At 49.2% G+C, this 15,891-nt stretch overlaps 1 protein-coding gene and 2 non-coding genes across 7 annotated transcripts in view; 2 read left to right on the forward strand and 1 right to left on the reverse strand.

Annotated features, from left to right (window-relative positions):
* LOC116954731 (transmembrane ascorbate-dependent reductase CYB561-like) overlaps positions 1 to 8,064 on the forward strand; it is a 32,024-nt gene extending 23,960 nt beyond the window's left edge. For 3 of the 5 annotated variants that reach the window (XM_032975490.2, XM_032975489.2, XM_032975493.2), the window contains exons 5-7: positions 2,583 to 2,686; positions 5,546 to 5,703; positions 7,715 to 8,062. In XM_032975490.2, the coding sequence (XP_032831381.1) occupies positions 2,583 to 2,686; positions 5,546 to 5,703; positions 7,715 to 7,901 (449 nt within the window). In that variant the 3' untranslated portion in view covers positions 7,902 to 8,062. Of the gene's footprint in view, positions 1 to 2,582; positions 2,687 to 5,545; positions 5,704 to 7,714 lie in introns of all 5 variants that reach the window. The other 2 variants (XM_032975488.2, XM_076052494.1) reach the window with 2 other exon arrangements.
* A 6,946-nt stretch (positions 8,065 to 15,010) lies between these two features.
* Positions 15,011 to 15,081, reverse strand: TRNAD-GUC (transfer RNA aspartic acid (anticodon GUC)). Its single transcript has one exon. It is a non-coding gene; the product is annotated as a tRNA-Gly (tRNA).
* Positions 15,082 to 15,546: 465 nt separating this feature from the next.
* On the forward strand, positions 15,547 to 15,617 carry TRNAG-GCC (transfer RNA glycine (anticodon GCC)). Its single transcript has one exon. It is a non-coding gene; the product is annotated as a tRNA-Gly (tRNA).
* Positions 15,618 to 15,891: the final 274 nt, after the last annotated feature.

Below are 15,891 nucleotides of genomic sequence, written 5' to 3' on the forward strand. Positions count from 1 at the left end.
CCAGTAATTTCCCTGTTATAAACCCTGTTCATGTGTAGTAGTGCCCCAGTAATTACCCTGTTATAAACCTTGTTCATGTGTAGTAGTGCCCCAGTAATTGCCCTGTCACAAACCTTGTTCATATGTAGTAGTACCCCAGTAATTACCCTGGTATAAACCTTGTTCATGTGTAGTAGTACCCCAGTAATTTCCCTGTTATTAACCTTGTTCATGTGTAGTAGTGCCCCAGTAATTACCCTTTTATAAACCTTGTTCATGTGTAGTAGTGCCCCAGTAATTACCCTTTTATAAACCTTGTTAATGTGTAGTAGTGCCCCAGTAATTACCCTGTTATAAACCCTGTTCATGTGTAGTAGTGCCCCAGTAATTACCCTGTTACAAACCTTGTTCATGTGTAGTAGTGCCCCAGCAATTACCCTGTTATAGACCTTGTTCATGTGTAGTAGTGCCCCAGTAATTACCCTGTTATAAACCCTGTTCATGTGTAGTAGTGCCCCAGTAATTACCCTGTTACAAACCTTGTTCATGTGTAGTAGTGCCCCAGTAATTACCCTGTTACAAACCCTGTTCATGTGTAGTAGTGCCCCAGTAATTACCCTGTTATAAACCCTGTTCATGTGTAGTAGTGCCCCAGTAATTACCCTGTTATAAACCTTGTTCATGTGTAGTAGTGCCCCAGTAATTGCCCTGTTACAAACCTTGTTCATGTGTAGTAGTACCCCAGTAATTACCCTGGTATAAACCTTGTTCATGTGTAGTAGTACCCCAGTAATTTCCCTGTTATAAACCTTGTTCATGTGTAGTAGTGCCCCAGTAATTACCCTGTTATAAACCTTGTTCATGTGTAGTAGTGCCCCAGTAATTACCCTGTAATAAACCGTGTTCATGTGTAGTAGTGCCCCAGTAATTACCCGGTTATTATCCTTGTTCATGCGTAGTAGTGCCCCAGAAATTACCCTGTTATAAACCTTGTTCATGTGTAGTAGTGCCTCAGTAATTACCCTGTTATAAACCCTGTTCATGTGTAGTAGTGCCCCAGTAATTACCCTGTTACAAACCCTGTTCATGTGTAGTAGTGCCCCAGTAATTACCCTGTTACAAACCCTGTTCATGTGTAGTGGTGCCCCAGTAATTACCCTGTTATAAACCTTGTTCATGTGTAGTAGTGCCCCAGTAATTACCCTGTTATAAACCCTGTTCATGTGTAGTAGTGCCCCAGTAATTACCCTGTTACAAACCTTGTTCATGTGTAGTAGTGCCACAGTAATTACCCTGTAATCGGGTAATTTGTATGGGGTAAGGGTCAAAGGTAGGGTCCAGGTAGGCCCGTTGCTTTTAACCTTTGACCTTACCTTGCTGAGGCCTAGTGAAACGTGCGATATCACACGAGGGTTGTTGTTGTTGTTGTTGTTTTTAAACTCCGGTTTGACGAACCACGCAGGCCCCAAAGGGTCTAGAATCGCCAAGCGGCCGGCAACAAGCAGGAACTGTGATCAGAGTCGTTAATGTACAAAGGTGGAACACATTTCTTGAACTGAGGGAGGTTATTACAGCATGGGAAGAGCTGGGTATGCGGGGGGGGGGGGGGGGGGGTTTGCGGGGGTGGGGGAGCAAAGAGATGAAGACGAAGACCATGAAGACGAGGACGATGACGACGATGACGACGATGATGATGACGAGAAGGATGACGAAGACGACGATGATGACGAGGACGAAGACGACGATGATGACGATGAACAATGATGACGAAGACGACGATGATGATGACGAAGACGACGATGATGATGACGACGATGATGACGAAGACGACGATGATGATGACGACGATGATGACGAAGACGACGATGATGATGACGACGATGATGACGAAGACGACGATGATGATGACGATGAAGACGACGATGATGATGACGAGAATGATGACGACGACGATGATGATGACGACGAAGACGACGATGATGACAAAGATGACGATGACGACGACGATGATGACGAGGACGATAACGACGAAGACAACGACGACAATGACCTGAGAGGGAATTCCAGAATGGAACAGGGCGAGGGAAGAAGCAGTGTGGTGAGTGGGTGAGTGAATGAGTGAGCGAGCGAGCGAGTGATGGAGTCACATCGTGATCCCGGGTGGCACGCGTGCGTGTATGTGTGTGACTGTGTGTCACGCTCCTCACGGTAGTGCAGCGGTCAGCGCGCTGCGCTACAAACCCGGCAACCCGAGTTCGATTCCCGCTCATGGTCAACACCAGTGACGATTATATATTATCTGAACCAGTCTTGGGTACTCCCCTAGGTCGACTCAGCCTCAAGTCAGGCCCACACCACCACCTCGTGTGCCGTGCCGGCCTTCATAGGTGCTACTCGCGAACAGCACTTGCCCCCGACAGTCTGTTACGGGCTACGCGGGAGATCTTTGTACGTGTATGTGTGTATATTTGCGTGTGTGCCGGCCTTCACAGGTGCTACTCGCTAACAGCACTTGCCCCCGACAGTCTGTTACAGGCTATAGAAGTGGGGATGGTGGTGGGCGGGGACCTCTGTCTTTATCTTTGACGCATGTCGCCTTGCAGGACTGGTGGCCGTGTTCGACTTCCACCAGACGAAGGGCTTCCCACACCTCTACAGCCTGCACAGCTGGTGCGGCCTGGGCGTGGTCATCCTCTACTTCGTGCAGGTGATCGTGGCGTGCCCCCCCCCCATCCCCCCCCTCCCCCCCACCCACCCACCCACACACCCCCATGGGATAGAATCGGAAATGTTCATCAAGACTGCAAAAGGAATCCGATGAGCTCTGAAGCATATTTTTCAGAGACGTTCCAATCAGCAGGTGAAGGGCCCCCCCCACGCTGGGCCCGGGTTGCTTGTCGCTAACGAATTAGAGGGCCCTGCGTGCAGGGACGGAGCCGGGGGGGGGGGGGGTGACAGGGGGTTGACATTCTGCGTGTAGGTGCACGACACTCGGTCTGGCGGACTCGGCGCAACTGCATCGTCGAGAGCGTGTGTCCGCCGATGTATGTGTCTCTGTGTGTGTGTGTGTGTCTCTCTGTGTGTGTGTCTCTCTGTGTGTGTGTCTCTCTGTGTGTGTGTGTGTCTCTCTGTGTGTGTGTCTCTGTATGTGTCTCTGTGTGTGTGTGTGTCTCTCTCTGCATGTGTCTCTCTGTGTGTGTGTGTCTCTCTCTGTGTGTGTCTCTCTACATGTGTGTGTGTGTCTCTCTGTGTGTGTCTCTCTCTCTGTGTGTGTCTCTCTGTGTGTGTCTCTCTCTCTGTGTCTCTCTCTCTGCATGTGTCTCTCTCTCTGTGTGTGTGTCTCTCTCTGTATGTGTCTCTCTCTGCATGTGTCTCTCTCTCTGTGTGTGTGTGTCTCTCTGTGTGTGTGTCTCTGTGTGTGTGTGTGTGTCTCTCTCTCTGTATGTGTCTCTCTCTGTGTGTCTCTCTCTGTGTGTGTGTCTCTCTCTGTGTGTGTCTCTCTGTGTGTGTGTCTCTCTCTGTGTGTGTGTCTCTCTCTGTATGTGTCTCTCTCTCTGCATGTGTCTCTCTCTCTCTGCATGTCTCTCTCTCTGTATGTGTCTCTCTCTGTATGTGTCTCTCTCTCTGCATGTGTCTCTCTCTGTATGTGTCTCTCTCTGTGTGTGTCTCTCTCTGTATGTGTCTCTCTGTGTGTCTCTCTCTGTGTGTGTGTCTCTCTCTGTGTGTGTCTCTCTGTGTGTGTGTCTCTCTGTTTGTGTCTCTCTCTGTATGTGTCTCTCTCTGCATGTCTCTCTCTCTCTGCACGTGTCTCTCTCTGCATGTCTCTCTCTCTCTGCATGTGTCTCTCTCTCTACATGTGTCTCTCTCTGCATGTGTGTCTCTCTGTGTGTCTCTCTCTGCATGTGTGTGTCTCTCTGCATGTATCTCTCTGTATATGTGTCTCTCTCTGCATGTGTCTCTTTCTCTGCATGTGTCTCTCTCTGCATGTGTGTCTCTCTCTGTGTGTGTCTCTCTCTGTCTGTGTCTCTCTCTGCATGTCTCTCTCTCTGCACGTGTCTCTCTCTGCATGTGTCTCTCTCTGCATGTGTCTCTCTCTACATGTGTCTCTCTCTGCATGTGTGTCTATCTGTGTGTCTCTCTCTGCATGTGTCTCTCTCTCTGTGTGTGTTTCTCTCTGTCTGTGTCTCTCTCTGCATGTCTCTCTCTGTATGTGTCTCTCTCTCTGCATGTGTCTCTCTGTGTGTGTGTCTCTCTCTGCATGTGTCTCTCTCTGTGTGTGTCTCTCTGCATGTGTCTCTCTCTGTATGTGTCTCTCTCTCTCTCTCTGCATGTGTCTCTCTCTGTATGTGTGTGTCTCTCTCTGCATGTGTCTCTCTGTATGTGTCTCTCTGTATGTGTCTCTCTGCATGTGTCTCTCTCTGCATGTTTCTCTCTCTGCATGTGTCTCTCTCTGCATGTGTCTCTCTCTGCATGTGTCTCTCTGTATGTGTCTCTCTGCATGTGTCTCTCTCTGCATGTGTCCCTCTCTGTATGTGTCTCTCTGCATGTGTCTCTCTCTGCATGTGTCTCTCTCTGCATGTGTCTCTCTGTATGTGTCTCTCTGCATGTGTCTCTCTCTGCATGTCTCTCTCTCTATCTGCATGTGTCTCTCTCTGCGTATGTCTCTCTGCATGTGTCTCTCTCTGTGTCTCTCTCTGCATGTGTCTCTCTCTGCATCTGTCTCTCTCTGCATGTGTCTCTCTGTGTGTGTGTCTCTCTCTGCATGTGTCTCTCTCTGCATGTGTCTCTCTGCATGTGTCTCTCTCTGCGTGTATCTCTGTGTGTGTCTCTCTCTGTGTGTGTCTCTCTCTGCATGTCTCTCTCTCTGCGTGTGTCTCTCTCTGTGGTGTCTCTCTCTGCATGTGTCTCTCTCTGCATGTGTCTCTCTCTGTATGTGTCTCTCTCTGCATGTGTCTCTCTCTCTGCATGTCTCTCTCTCTCTGCATGTGTCTCTCTCTGTATGTCTTTCTCTGCATGTGTGTCTCCCTATGCTGTTCCCGTGTCTGTGTTTCATCATTCCTTTCTTACCTGATGATGGTTGCTTGTGTTGCAACCGAAACGTCGTATTCTATTACTCATTTGATTTAATTTTCCATGTGACTTTACCGACAGAACCAAAGACGAGTTTGGCTTTTAGTTTTTTAGCCAATCAGCAAGGGGTTGTCACGTTATAACAAACCCCCCACGACCTCCTGCATGCCAAGCGAAGGAGTTAACATCTCGCCACCGCGGCTGCATCCGCTGGTGGCGGGGTTCATCGAAGCGTCCCTATTTTCGCGCGATCCGGCCCAAAAATCAACCTTTCGTGCGGACGTGCCGTTGTCTTTGTGTGCGGGAGAGCCGCCGTTAACAGACCAGCGGCGTCTCGTCTCACCGCGGCCCATTATAGAGACTAGCGGATAGCGGAGCAGCCGGCTTGCCAGCGTTTGGCGTCTGTACGACGGAAACTTGGAGCGACCGTGGTCAACTGATCTCAAATGACGGATCTTTGCGTGTCCCCTCCGTTGTCTTCTCCTCGGTGCTGCAGTGGCTGCTGGGCTTCGGCTTTTTCCTCTTCCCGCGGGCAGCGCCGGAGTCGCGCTCCGCCTACCGCTCCATCCACACCTTCTTCGGCCTCGCTCTCTTCGTGCTCTCCGTCGCCACGGCAACGATGGGTCTCACCGAGAAGCTGATCTACGCCATAGGGTTGTGTGCCCTTGCCGCCACCACCACCACCACCACCCCGACACACGCACACACACGCGCACACACAACACAAAGATCCCCACGTGTAGCCTGGAACAGACTGTTGGGGCAAGTGCTGTTAGCGAGCAGCACCTGTGAAGGCCTGGCACGGCACACACGAGGGGGTGGGTGGCCAGCACCACGCCCGGTCGCCTTTGTCTCCCCCAGTGTGCGATTTTTACACATCGCACCAGGTACTCATTTGAGGCTGAGTCGACCTAGGGGAGGCCCATGACCGGTTCAGATTATCGTCACTGGTGTTGGCCGTGAGTGGGAATTGAACTCGGGTCGCCGGGTTCGTAGTGCAGCCTAGCGCTAACCGCTACACTACCCACACACACAAACATCCACAACAATAACAACCGCCATTCGCCACTAAGTGGCGGTGACGTCACCACGACGCTTGTGCCAGGCCATGTGCACGTTGAGGCCACGTGGAGTGTCGAACGCCCGCTGGCAGGAGGTCATGGGGCAGACCCAGGTGCCACGGGTCGACTGACTGAGATGGCTGGCTGATGCACCATCTGTGCCCCCTACTGTGCCAACCTGCTGTGCTTTAGCCACCCGGCTCTCCGCTCGTTGTTGTGAGTGTCGCTCCTCCGCCCTCTGTTGTTGTTGGAGGGCGACTGCCTCCAACTGCCCAGTAGCGTCCTTCACGAAACTCCTCCACAGAGGCCGATCTTGATACCGCTGGTACCAGTCATCGGCAAGTCCACTCAGCTCCACATTCTCCTACCACATCACTCCATCTCTTCTCTAGCCCATGTCAGGCCCATTTAGCCCCCTCGATCCGGCCGAACAAAAGCTGTTTGGGCATGCGGTGATTGGGCATGCGGGCTACATTACCCAGCCAACACAGTCTTGCCTGCCAGAGAAGCTCACCGATGGGACTTTGTCCAGATCTTTCGAGGATTGGTGAGCTCCTCACACAATCCAGCCTGGTTAAACACAGGATTGATCGTAAGCAGGCCAGCCTAAATGTTTCTAACCGGCGAAGATGTTCCATTAGGGGGGGTCCACGTTTCGCAAGCGTAGAGAAGGGAAGGAATGACTGTGGCCGAGAAGACCCGAAGCTTCGTGCGGAACGACAGACCAGGTAGCTTCCACACAGCATTACGCAACCGATGAAAAGATAATGCCGCTCGACTGATTCGGAGTGAGACCTCTGCTGTTAAACCGGAGCCGGTCATGAGCACACTGCCCAGGTATGGGAAACTCTCCACTCTCTCCACAACTGCCCCATCACCGATTGGGAGTAGTGGGGGTGGAGTGCCCGATGGTACAAAATACCCAGGCAGGTGCTTAGTTTTGGTGGGGCTGATGGTAAGGCCCCACCTCTTAGTGGCACGCTCCAGTCTCAGCAGCAGCAGCAGCGTCTCCAACTCCTCCTCTGAGTGAGCTGGTAAAACAACCCCTCACCTCCTCGTGGTGAGGGGGGGAGTGCCAATTCCGATTGGCCTTTTCCCTCATGGAATCTGTAACCACCACAGCGGCTAAATGGGGGCTCTGGACGGGTGCGAGGGGCTGGTAACCCCTCCACCTTCAATAAATTACCACTAAACCACGACCGAAAAATGTAATTAAAAATCCACACACACACAAACACCCACACAAACACCCACACAAACACCCACACACACACACACCCACACACACAAACACCCACACACACACACCCACACACCCACACACACAAACACCCACACACACACACCCACACAGACAAACACCCACACACCCACACACCCACACACACAAACACACCCACACACACACCGGCGCGCGCGTGTTGCATTGGGTGTGATGCTGTCTGCGTTTGTTGCTATGGTTGTTTACGTTTGTTGTGACGATTGTGTTGTTTGCCAAGGTCGCGTTGGTTCCTATGCTTGTCGGTTGTGCCGGTTGCCACGGTTGTTGTTGTTTGCGCGTTGCTTGCCACTGTCACGATTGTCGCTGCCGGCTCGGTCCACAGGGACCGGTACGGCGAGTACCCGGCGGAGGGGATCCTCGCCAACTGCCTGGGCCTGGCACTGATCGGGTTTGGTGCCGCGGTGGCCTACGTGGTGACGCGCGACGAGTGGCGCTACCGGCGGCACGACGGCGAGGAGGCGCCGCTCTCGCTGCACTTCCAGCGGTTCAGCGACGAGCGCGCCGACTGAGCCACACGCTCCTGCCTGAGCCTCAGACTCACTCACTCACTCACCCCCCTTCCTTCCCTCTCTCCCCCCTACCTCCGTCTCCTCCCTCTCCTCTCTTCCCCCCTCCCTCCCCTCCCTCCCTCCCCCCTTCCCTGCCTTGCTCCCCCCCCTCACTCCCCCCCTCCCTCCCTCCCCCCCTCCCCTCCCTCCCTCCCCTCCCTCCCTCCCTCCCCCCCTCCCTCCCTCCCCCCCTCCCTCCCTCCCTCCCCCCCTTCCCTGCCTTGCCCCCCCCCTCGCTCTCTCCCTCCCTCCATCTCCTCCCTCTCCTCCCTTCCCCCCTCCCTCCCCTCCCCTCCCTCCCTCCCCTCCCCCCCCTCCCCTCCCCTCCCTCCCCTCGCTCTCCCCCTCCCTCCCTCTCCTCCCTCCCACACCTCCCCCACCTCCCTCCCTCCCTCCCCGTAGTCACAATGATTTTTCTCAGGGTCTCTCCCCCGGTCATTCCGTCCACATTTAGAAACATGCGTTTTTAAATATTTGGCTGCTATAAATGTCCACGTGATAGGCCACTTCGTTGGGCATTTGCGATAGCCAGGTTGCTTCTAAACAAAAAAGAGCTATATGGCTCAGTGGGCCTTACCTGGTAAAATAAAAAAGGATTTTTTTCAGTAAAAATAAAATGTTTATTGTTCATAGGTTGTGTCCGGGCTCACTGGTCTCAAGTATCTAAAGAGAGAAAAAAAATCCGATTAGCACGGCCTGCTATGTGCATTGCGAAAGAACTTCACACAGAATCAGAACTCTTTATTAATACCAGAGGAATCCGATGAGCTATGAAGCTGGCTTTTTTTATTATTCCGACCAGCCCCCCCCCCCCCACAGACGTCCAGTAGGGACGGGTCAAAACGTTACACGACGAGCGAGGCGAAGTTTCGAGCGAGTGAAACCTGTAAAGACGTCCTTGAGACTAGGCGGACGACCTCGTTGACAAAGTCATCGTTTGTTGAGTCAACCGCGATGCCCGACGTTTCGCTCCACGTGCCTGTGCACCGTTGCCAACGCGGCAGCGGCAGCAGCGGCGGCAGCGGCATCGACAAACAATTTGTCTGACGTCCGTCCGATTCTCAACATAACTTGAGGGCGTTAACAAACAACAAAAACACCTTGCAGTTTACATTTTTATTTTTCATTCGTGCCGTCATCAAATGGCGATGCTTACTATATATGTACAATGTAGCATGTTTTGGTTTGCATATGGCTGTGTTTATTAAGAGATGTATCATTGATGACAATGTAATCATTCATTCTGGAACGCAGCGTTAGTTAGGACATGCATGTGAATGTGTGTGTGGGGAGCGGTAGTGTAGCGGTTAGCGCTACGCTGCGCTATGAACCTGGCGACCCGGGTTCGGTTCCCGCTCACGGCCAACACCAGTGACGATTATCTGAACCGGTCCCGGGCCTCTCCTAGGTCGACTGAGCCTCAAATGAGTACCTGGTGCGGTGTTTAAACATTGCCACTAGGGAGACAAAGGCGGTCGGGCGTGGTGCTGGCCACCCACCCCCTCGTGTACCGATCCGGCCTTCATAGGTACTCGCTAACAGCACTTGCCCCTACAGTCTGTTAAGGCTATATGGGGGATCTTTGTCTTTTGTGTGTCTATAGCCGTTGCGGGGAAGTGCACCTAGCCTGGCGCAAGCGCCGTGGTGATGTCAGCACCACTAATTCGTGTCGAATCGCGGCTGTTGCTCTTGTCGCGATTGGAGCGCTGATGCAGTGGCTCACGTGGCTGTGCAATGGACCTGGCATGTCGAGTTCGACAAAGAGCAGTGGCGAATGTCTGAAGCGATTGTGGGCCTCCCCTAGGTCGACTCGGCCTTAAATGAGTACCTGGTGCGGTGTGTGTGTGTGTGAACATCAGTACTGCGGAGACAAAGGTAGCCGCGCGTGGCGCTGGCCACCCACCCACCTTGTGGGGCCGTGTTGGCCTTCATAGGTGCTTCTCGCTTAACTCATAGTTTATTTGGTTTATTTATTGGGTATAGCCCTGTGAGCCATTCGGCTCTTGAATCGGGTGCAACCTCAACAAACAAAAAACATGAACAAGAAAACATCTTAAAGTGACTTTGTGTGACTTTGTGCAAACAGAAAATCCAGGGAAAAAAAACAATCAAAATATTCCTGAAATAGCACCGTACACCAACACTGTGTGCAAAAATCCCAGTGGGATGCAAGTCAAATAACAACAACCACAAGACAACTAAGATTAAGGCCATCAGTCTAACTCCGTACTACAATAAACAAAAACATGGCCAAAAAACAAAAAACGTTTTCGAAATCACCAAAATAAAAGCCATAAATGCAATGTAACGGTAATCATAGGGACTGTGACCGAATTTTTAACAATAAACTACATAAATAAATTATAACACCAAAATCCAGAGCCACATTTTAGGCCACTGAATAGCAGTGGCAGCTAGGGGTGTACAACTCCTCTAGAGCAGTTTCGAGTGAAGATCTCATAGGTAGTGATTCAAGTTGCAGTTTATTGGCAATAGCATCCCAGACCCTGGGGGCATCAACTGCAGTTGAAGGCTACGCATCAGGCCCCGTGCTGTCTCTCCCCTGCCGCGATTGCGACGAGAGCATGGACCAGCTCAATGTCCCGTCTGAACACAAGGAATGCCACCGTATTGGTGTAACCAACCTTCATCAGTGTCGAATTTCGACCACCATGGGGCGCCTACGTTGTGTCACGTGTGTTTGCCCAAACTGTGCATGTAACCTTGTAAAATACAGGATGTATGCGAAGGTTTTTTTTTGAACGATTTTTGCGGTTTTTTTGCATTCCGAAGCGGCGTCTGTTTTGCGAGCGGGCGCACTTCTGTGAGCTCGGTCACCCGAGTTGGATTCCCGGCCACGGCTGGCGTCAGCGGAAGGGGATGTCCAATCAGAAACCTGGGCACGCTCTTCATCAACCCGCACTGACCACTGCGGTGAATCGCGTAAATATATAAATGTGTCGTTTAAACCCCACCACCACCCGACACAGCCAACTAGTAAGGGTTGTCACGTAAACAGAACGTGACCAATTCGTCACTAGTACAGCACACCGGTGTGCTGGTGAGCCAAGCCACAACATTTAAAAAGTGGAGATTAGTTCACGCTTGCTGTGCCGCATATTCCTGGCGAAACCGCGGTATGGCACAGCATCCTCGACACCCACGGGAAGGGAGTATTGCAACATTGGTGTGTGCAGTGATCGACCAACCCCTGCTGCTGCTGCTGCCACCTCCAGTCCTGGATAACGGGCAGCCACGTGCAGCGTAGCAGAGCGAGGAGGTTGATGATCTGTCTGTACGGATTGCTCAGAATCGGGAATCAGAATTTCTATACGGGAGGAATCCGGTGATCTCTAAAGCTCTTTTTCACAGACATCTAGTAGGGGCAGGTCAGAGCGTAACAACAACAACACAGAAACACGATTGGAGTGAAAAGTATAAGAAAGGTAAATAAGTCGCTTAAAATTTCAAATTAAACTAAGCTGTGTTTTAACTTACCAGGCAGAGATTACTGAGCAGGTGTCAGGGTCGGGATGGAACCTACGGCCTCCTGTGTACCAGGCAAGGTAGTTAACATCTAGCCACCGTGATGATGAGACAGAGACACACAAATCTCCACATATACAGGTGTCAGGATTGAACCCACGACCTATATACCAGGCGAGGCAGTTAACATCTCCTAGCCACCGTGATGATGAGAGAGAGAGACACGCAACTCCACATATACAGGTGTCAGGATTGAACCTACGGCCTCCTGTATACTAGGCGAGGTAGTTAACATATCCTAGCCACCGTGATGATGAGAGAGAGAGACACGCAACTCCACATATACAGGTGTCAGGATTGAACCTACGGCCTCCTGTATACTAGGCGAGGTAGTTAACATCTCCTAACCACCGTGATGATGATGAGAGAGAGAGACACGCAAACTCCACATATACAGGTGTCAGGATTGAACCCACGACCTCCTGTACACCAGGCGAGGCAGTGAACATCTCCCAGCCACCGCGGCACCCTTATAACAGCAATCTGCTGGTGTGCGTTCGTGACGTCCCGGTCCACCTACAGATTCCGCCTGCTATACATTAATGTGGGATTCGGTCAAGCATCCCATGGGTGAAGCGTCCTCTAGAAGGAGTTGAGAGTCGGTGAGGTTTCACCTGAGGAATGGACATTGTTTTGCCTGCCATCACGATCATCATCAGCAGCAGCCACGATTGTTGCACTGGTGGATGAAGGCCTTGCCAAGCTGGGAGATCTCCAGTTATAGGCATCGTCTTTACTTAAGTATGTACTGTAGTTCATATTCTTGGTTCTTTCGGTAAAGTCACGTTGAAGGGAAACAATAAAATTATAAAATATATAAAACAATAAAATTCTCACGACGTTTCGACTGCAACACAAGCAGTCATCATCAGGTGTGAAAACCAATGGCAAGAAACTTTTAAATGAAGTGGCGGTTTGTATCTATCTATTTATTTATTTATTTTTAAACGTTAGCACCACGGATAGCGATTTGACAGTTTGTTTAGATGGACGAGTCCATCTATGTTCTGAAAAGAGGAGGGGGGAGACGAAAAATTAATGTATGCTGTCTGAAAGCCACCGTAAGCGTGAACAATCAATTAAGACCCGAAATGAATTGATTTAAAGCTTTCGTGACTGCAAGGATTCATCTTCTTTGGTTCTTTCGGTAAAGTCACGTAGAATGAGAATAAAATAATAAATTGATAAAATAAAATAACAATAATATTCTCACGACGTTTCGGCCACAACACAAGCGGCCTTCATCAGGTGAAGGGACGAGACTGTCCCTTCAACGTGACTTTACCGAAAGAACCAAGAATAGCGCTGTCCTCCAGACAGTCTCGTCCCTTCACCTGATGAAGGCCGCTTGTGTTGTGGCCGAAACGTCGTGAGAATATTATTGTGTTATTTTATTGTATCAATTTATTATTTTATTCTCATTCTACGTGACTTTACCGAAAGAACCAAAGAAGAAGACCCGAAATGGTTGATCAAATCTTTCCAAAGATTGCTAAGCCAAAACCCATCTTCTCGGTTGAAATTGTCTCTGTGTTTGTGTAAGTGGATAGCCTTTAAATAAAAAAATATGTACTGTAGGTTGAACTTCTTTCGCACCGTACGTAGCCAACCGTGCTTATCGGAGGTGCGGGGGAAAGACAACAAACAAGCTGCTGAGGCAGACTGTTTTAAAGGTTTTAAAAACCTTTTTTTAACCTTTGAAACAGTCTGCCTCAGCAGCTGTCCTCTGATGACGATCGCTCGTGTTGTGATCGAAACGTCGTCGTTTTTTAAAAAATATTTTCTTTCAACCTATCTACGTGACTTTACCGAAAGACCCAAAGAATACAATGCCATAAGGCTGTCATTTTGTAGGCCCTCTATTCCATGTTGAACGACGGTGGGGTGGCAATCGGAACTTTGTTTTTAGATCTTTGAATTACAATGACGGCATTCACGCACTTTGACACAGCAGCTAAAGATAGGGAATGTTTTGGTGTGATGGGTAGAGTGAGTGATTTTATGTTTCTTGAATTTGCATGTATGGATGTAGAACTTATTTTGCACCGTATGTAGCTAACCGTGCTAATCGGAGGCGCGGGGAGGATGGGACAATGCATGTCGAATACAATTTACCTTGAATCGAATATATTTCATAATAAAGGTGTTTGGGTTAGATCGCGTTATTTTTAAATGTGTCGCAACCCTCCACCACCCGACACGGGCAATCAGTAAAAAATGTGTCACGTTGACAAAAGACAAATATTTCACTACTAGGGGTTGTTCGGGAGAGCCTATGGCGCTCCCTCATAATCATTTGCGGCCTTCGGCCAGGAATGTCACGAAAAAAATTGCACATGAAGGACGCATTCACGCAAGCACCCGATGCTCCGTTTTGAAGTTTTAAAATGGAAACATGTTTTGAATTGTATTGTGTTTTGAATTAGATAATTTCGTTTCTTCATTAAAAGCTTATATCATTTTACATCTGTAATGCTTAATTGAAAACGACATTTCGTGTGAATTTCCTCTCGTCGTTAAGTAGATGGCCTTGCTGGGGGTTTGGTTCGATGCGGACTTTCACCCGCCCCCTCTATAGCCCCGCCAAGCGTTGGTTGGCTGCTTGGTCCCGGTCACGTGACGCATTTCAAACAACCCGTGCCGCGTTAGCCACAGAATGACAGAATGACAATCACAGAGCTGGATGTTTATATATTAGGATTTTAGCCCACCGGTGTGTTGAAGAGTGAATCCATAACATTTATAATTTGAGTACGACGTTTCGCTGAAAATTACATCCAGCATCTTCGTGCTATTTGCCAGAGTAGTGAAGCCATCCACCTGCTTCCGGTCTTAACTAGTGCAGGATGACGTCGTCATTGTTGAACCCCATCAGGATTCGAGATCAGAGGCGGAGGTGGTGGTGGTGGTGTAGGTGTAATACAATTATGTAATAGATCAATAATCAGCCACTTAGCATGTGACTCACCTGTAAGGAATTGCAATGTGTGTTGTGTATTACTTAGTAATTCGATTCCAGGCGGTAAATAAATATTGTTGATCACTTCATACATGTTTTTTTTTTAAATGTGTAATACCTATACATCATTAAACTCTGCCCTCCTGTTCACCTTAGGTCCCTCAGAACCTTAATCCGGCCCCTGGTTACGACGCGACTTTACCAAAAACCCTAAAACCCAACACGGTCCCTCAACAACACTGCGTGGTATCCTCAAGTAAAAAGAAGTATAAGAGGAGGTCTTTTTTTAGAGCAATGGCCTTTCTTCGTGGCGCATCATAACAAGGCCGTTCGGTGATTCTGCACTTATTCCTATTACTATAGTCTAGTGTACTCAAAGATTACTCACACCGACACGTTATAACAAGTCACCTGCTTACACTTTATTCACCTATTCTTGCACCAGTTGTAGGCACTCCTATAACTATCTATACGGTCACTTATGTTTTAACTTCTCCCCACTGTTATCTACCTTTCACCTGTCATGTAAAAAAGAGGAAAACTATTTTTTAAAATAGAAATTGCCTGCATTGGCCGGGAATCGAACCCGGACCTCCCGCGTGGCAGGCGAGAATTCTACCACTGAACCACCAAGGCTTTGCACGACTTCACGGTTTCTTATATAACTTTTGCTGACTAGTCAGTTTCACGGCATTTGAGATTTAATGCCATGGGGTAATATTTAACTCGATTTGTAAAAGTGTGTATCTCCAGTAACTTGCTAATATCGGAAGGAATGAGCACCGTCTCGTATTCACATGCTCTTGGAATATTAAGGTCTGTTTTTTTTACTGAATAAAAAAAGCATAAGCCTCTGGCCATGATCAACAAATCAATCCTATTGCTGGATGGTGGAGTTAATGACTTTTGGTGGACTCTACAGGAAGTCACAACAACTCTACATGTAAAATTTTGATTTAAAGCTTTCGTGACTGCAGTTATTCATATTCTTAGCTCTTTCGGTAAAGTCACGTTGAAGGGAAACAATAAAATAATTAGATATATATGAAGAGCTAAGAATAGCTCTACATGTAGTTGGATGAAGTGATAACACTGTGTGCAGCATTGGTGGTTCAGTGGTAGAATTCTCGCCTGCCACGCGGGAGGCCCGGGTTCGATTCCCGGCCAATGCAACTGATTCTTTTTTTAAATGTATCGTATAATTAAACTTGTATTTTAGTCTTGTTTTTGTGTTGCATGTCTTGCGGAGAATAATGTAGAAAAAAAATGAACGCAGATTTTGTTTAAAATAAATGGGTATTTAAAACTGTGACCGTAAATCCGGTTACACATTTTGTGAATGTTTTAGTGAATCCACGTGCGCGCCTTCTGTCTCTCAGTTAAATTCCGAGGATGTTCCTCGCTGAGCCTTTTCTCTGCGCTATTTTCAAGTTCAGCCCCATTGAT

This window comes from Petromyzon marinus, chromosome 56 (genome assembly GCF_048934315.1).
Source record: "Petromyzon marinus isolate PM22_M1 ecotype Great Lakes invasive population chromosome 56, UKy_Petmar_22M1.pri1.0, whole genome shotgun sequence".
In the NCBI taxonomy this organism is placed as follows: domain Eukaryota; kingdom Metazoa; phylum Chordata; class Hyperoartia; order Petromyzontiformes; family Petromyzontidae; genus Petromyzon; species Petromyzon marinus.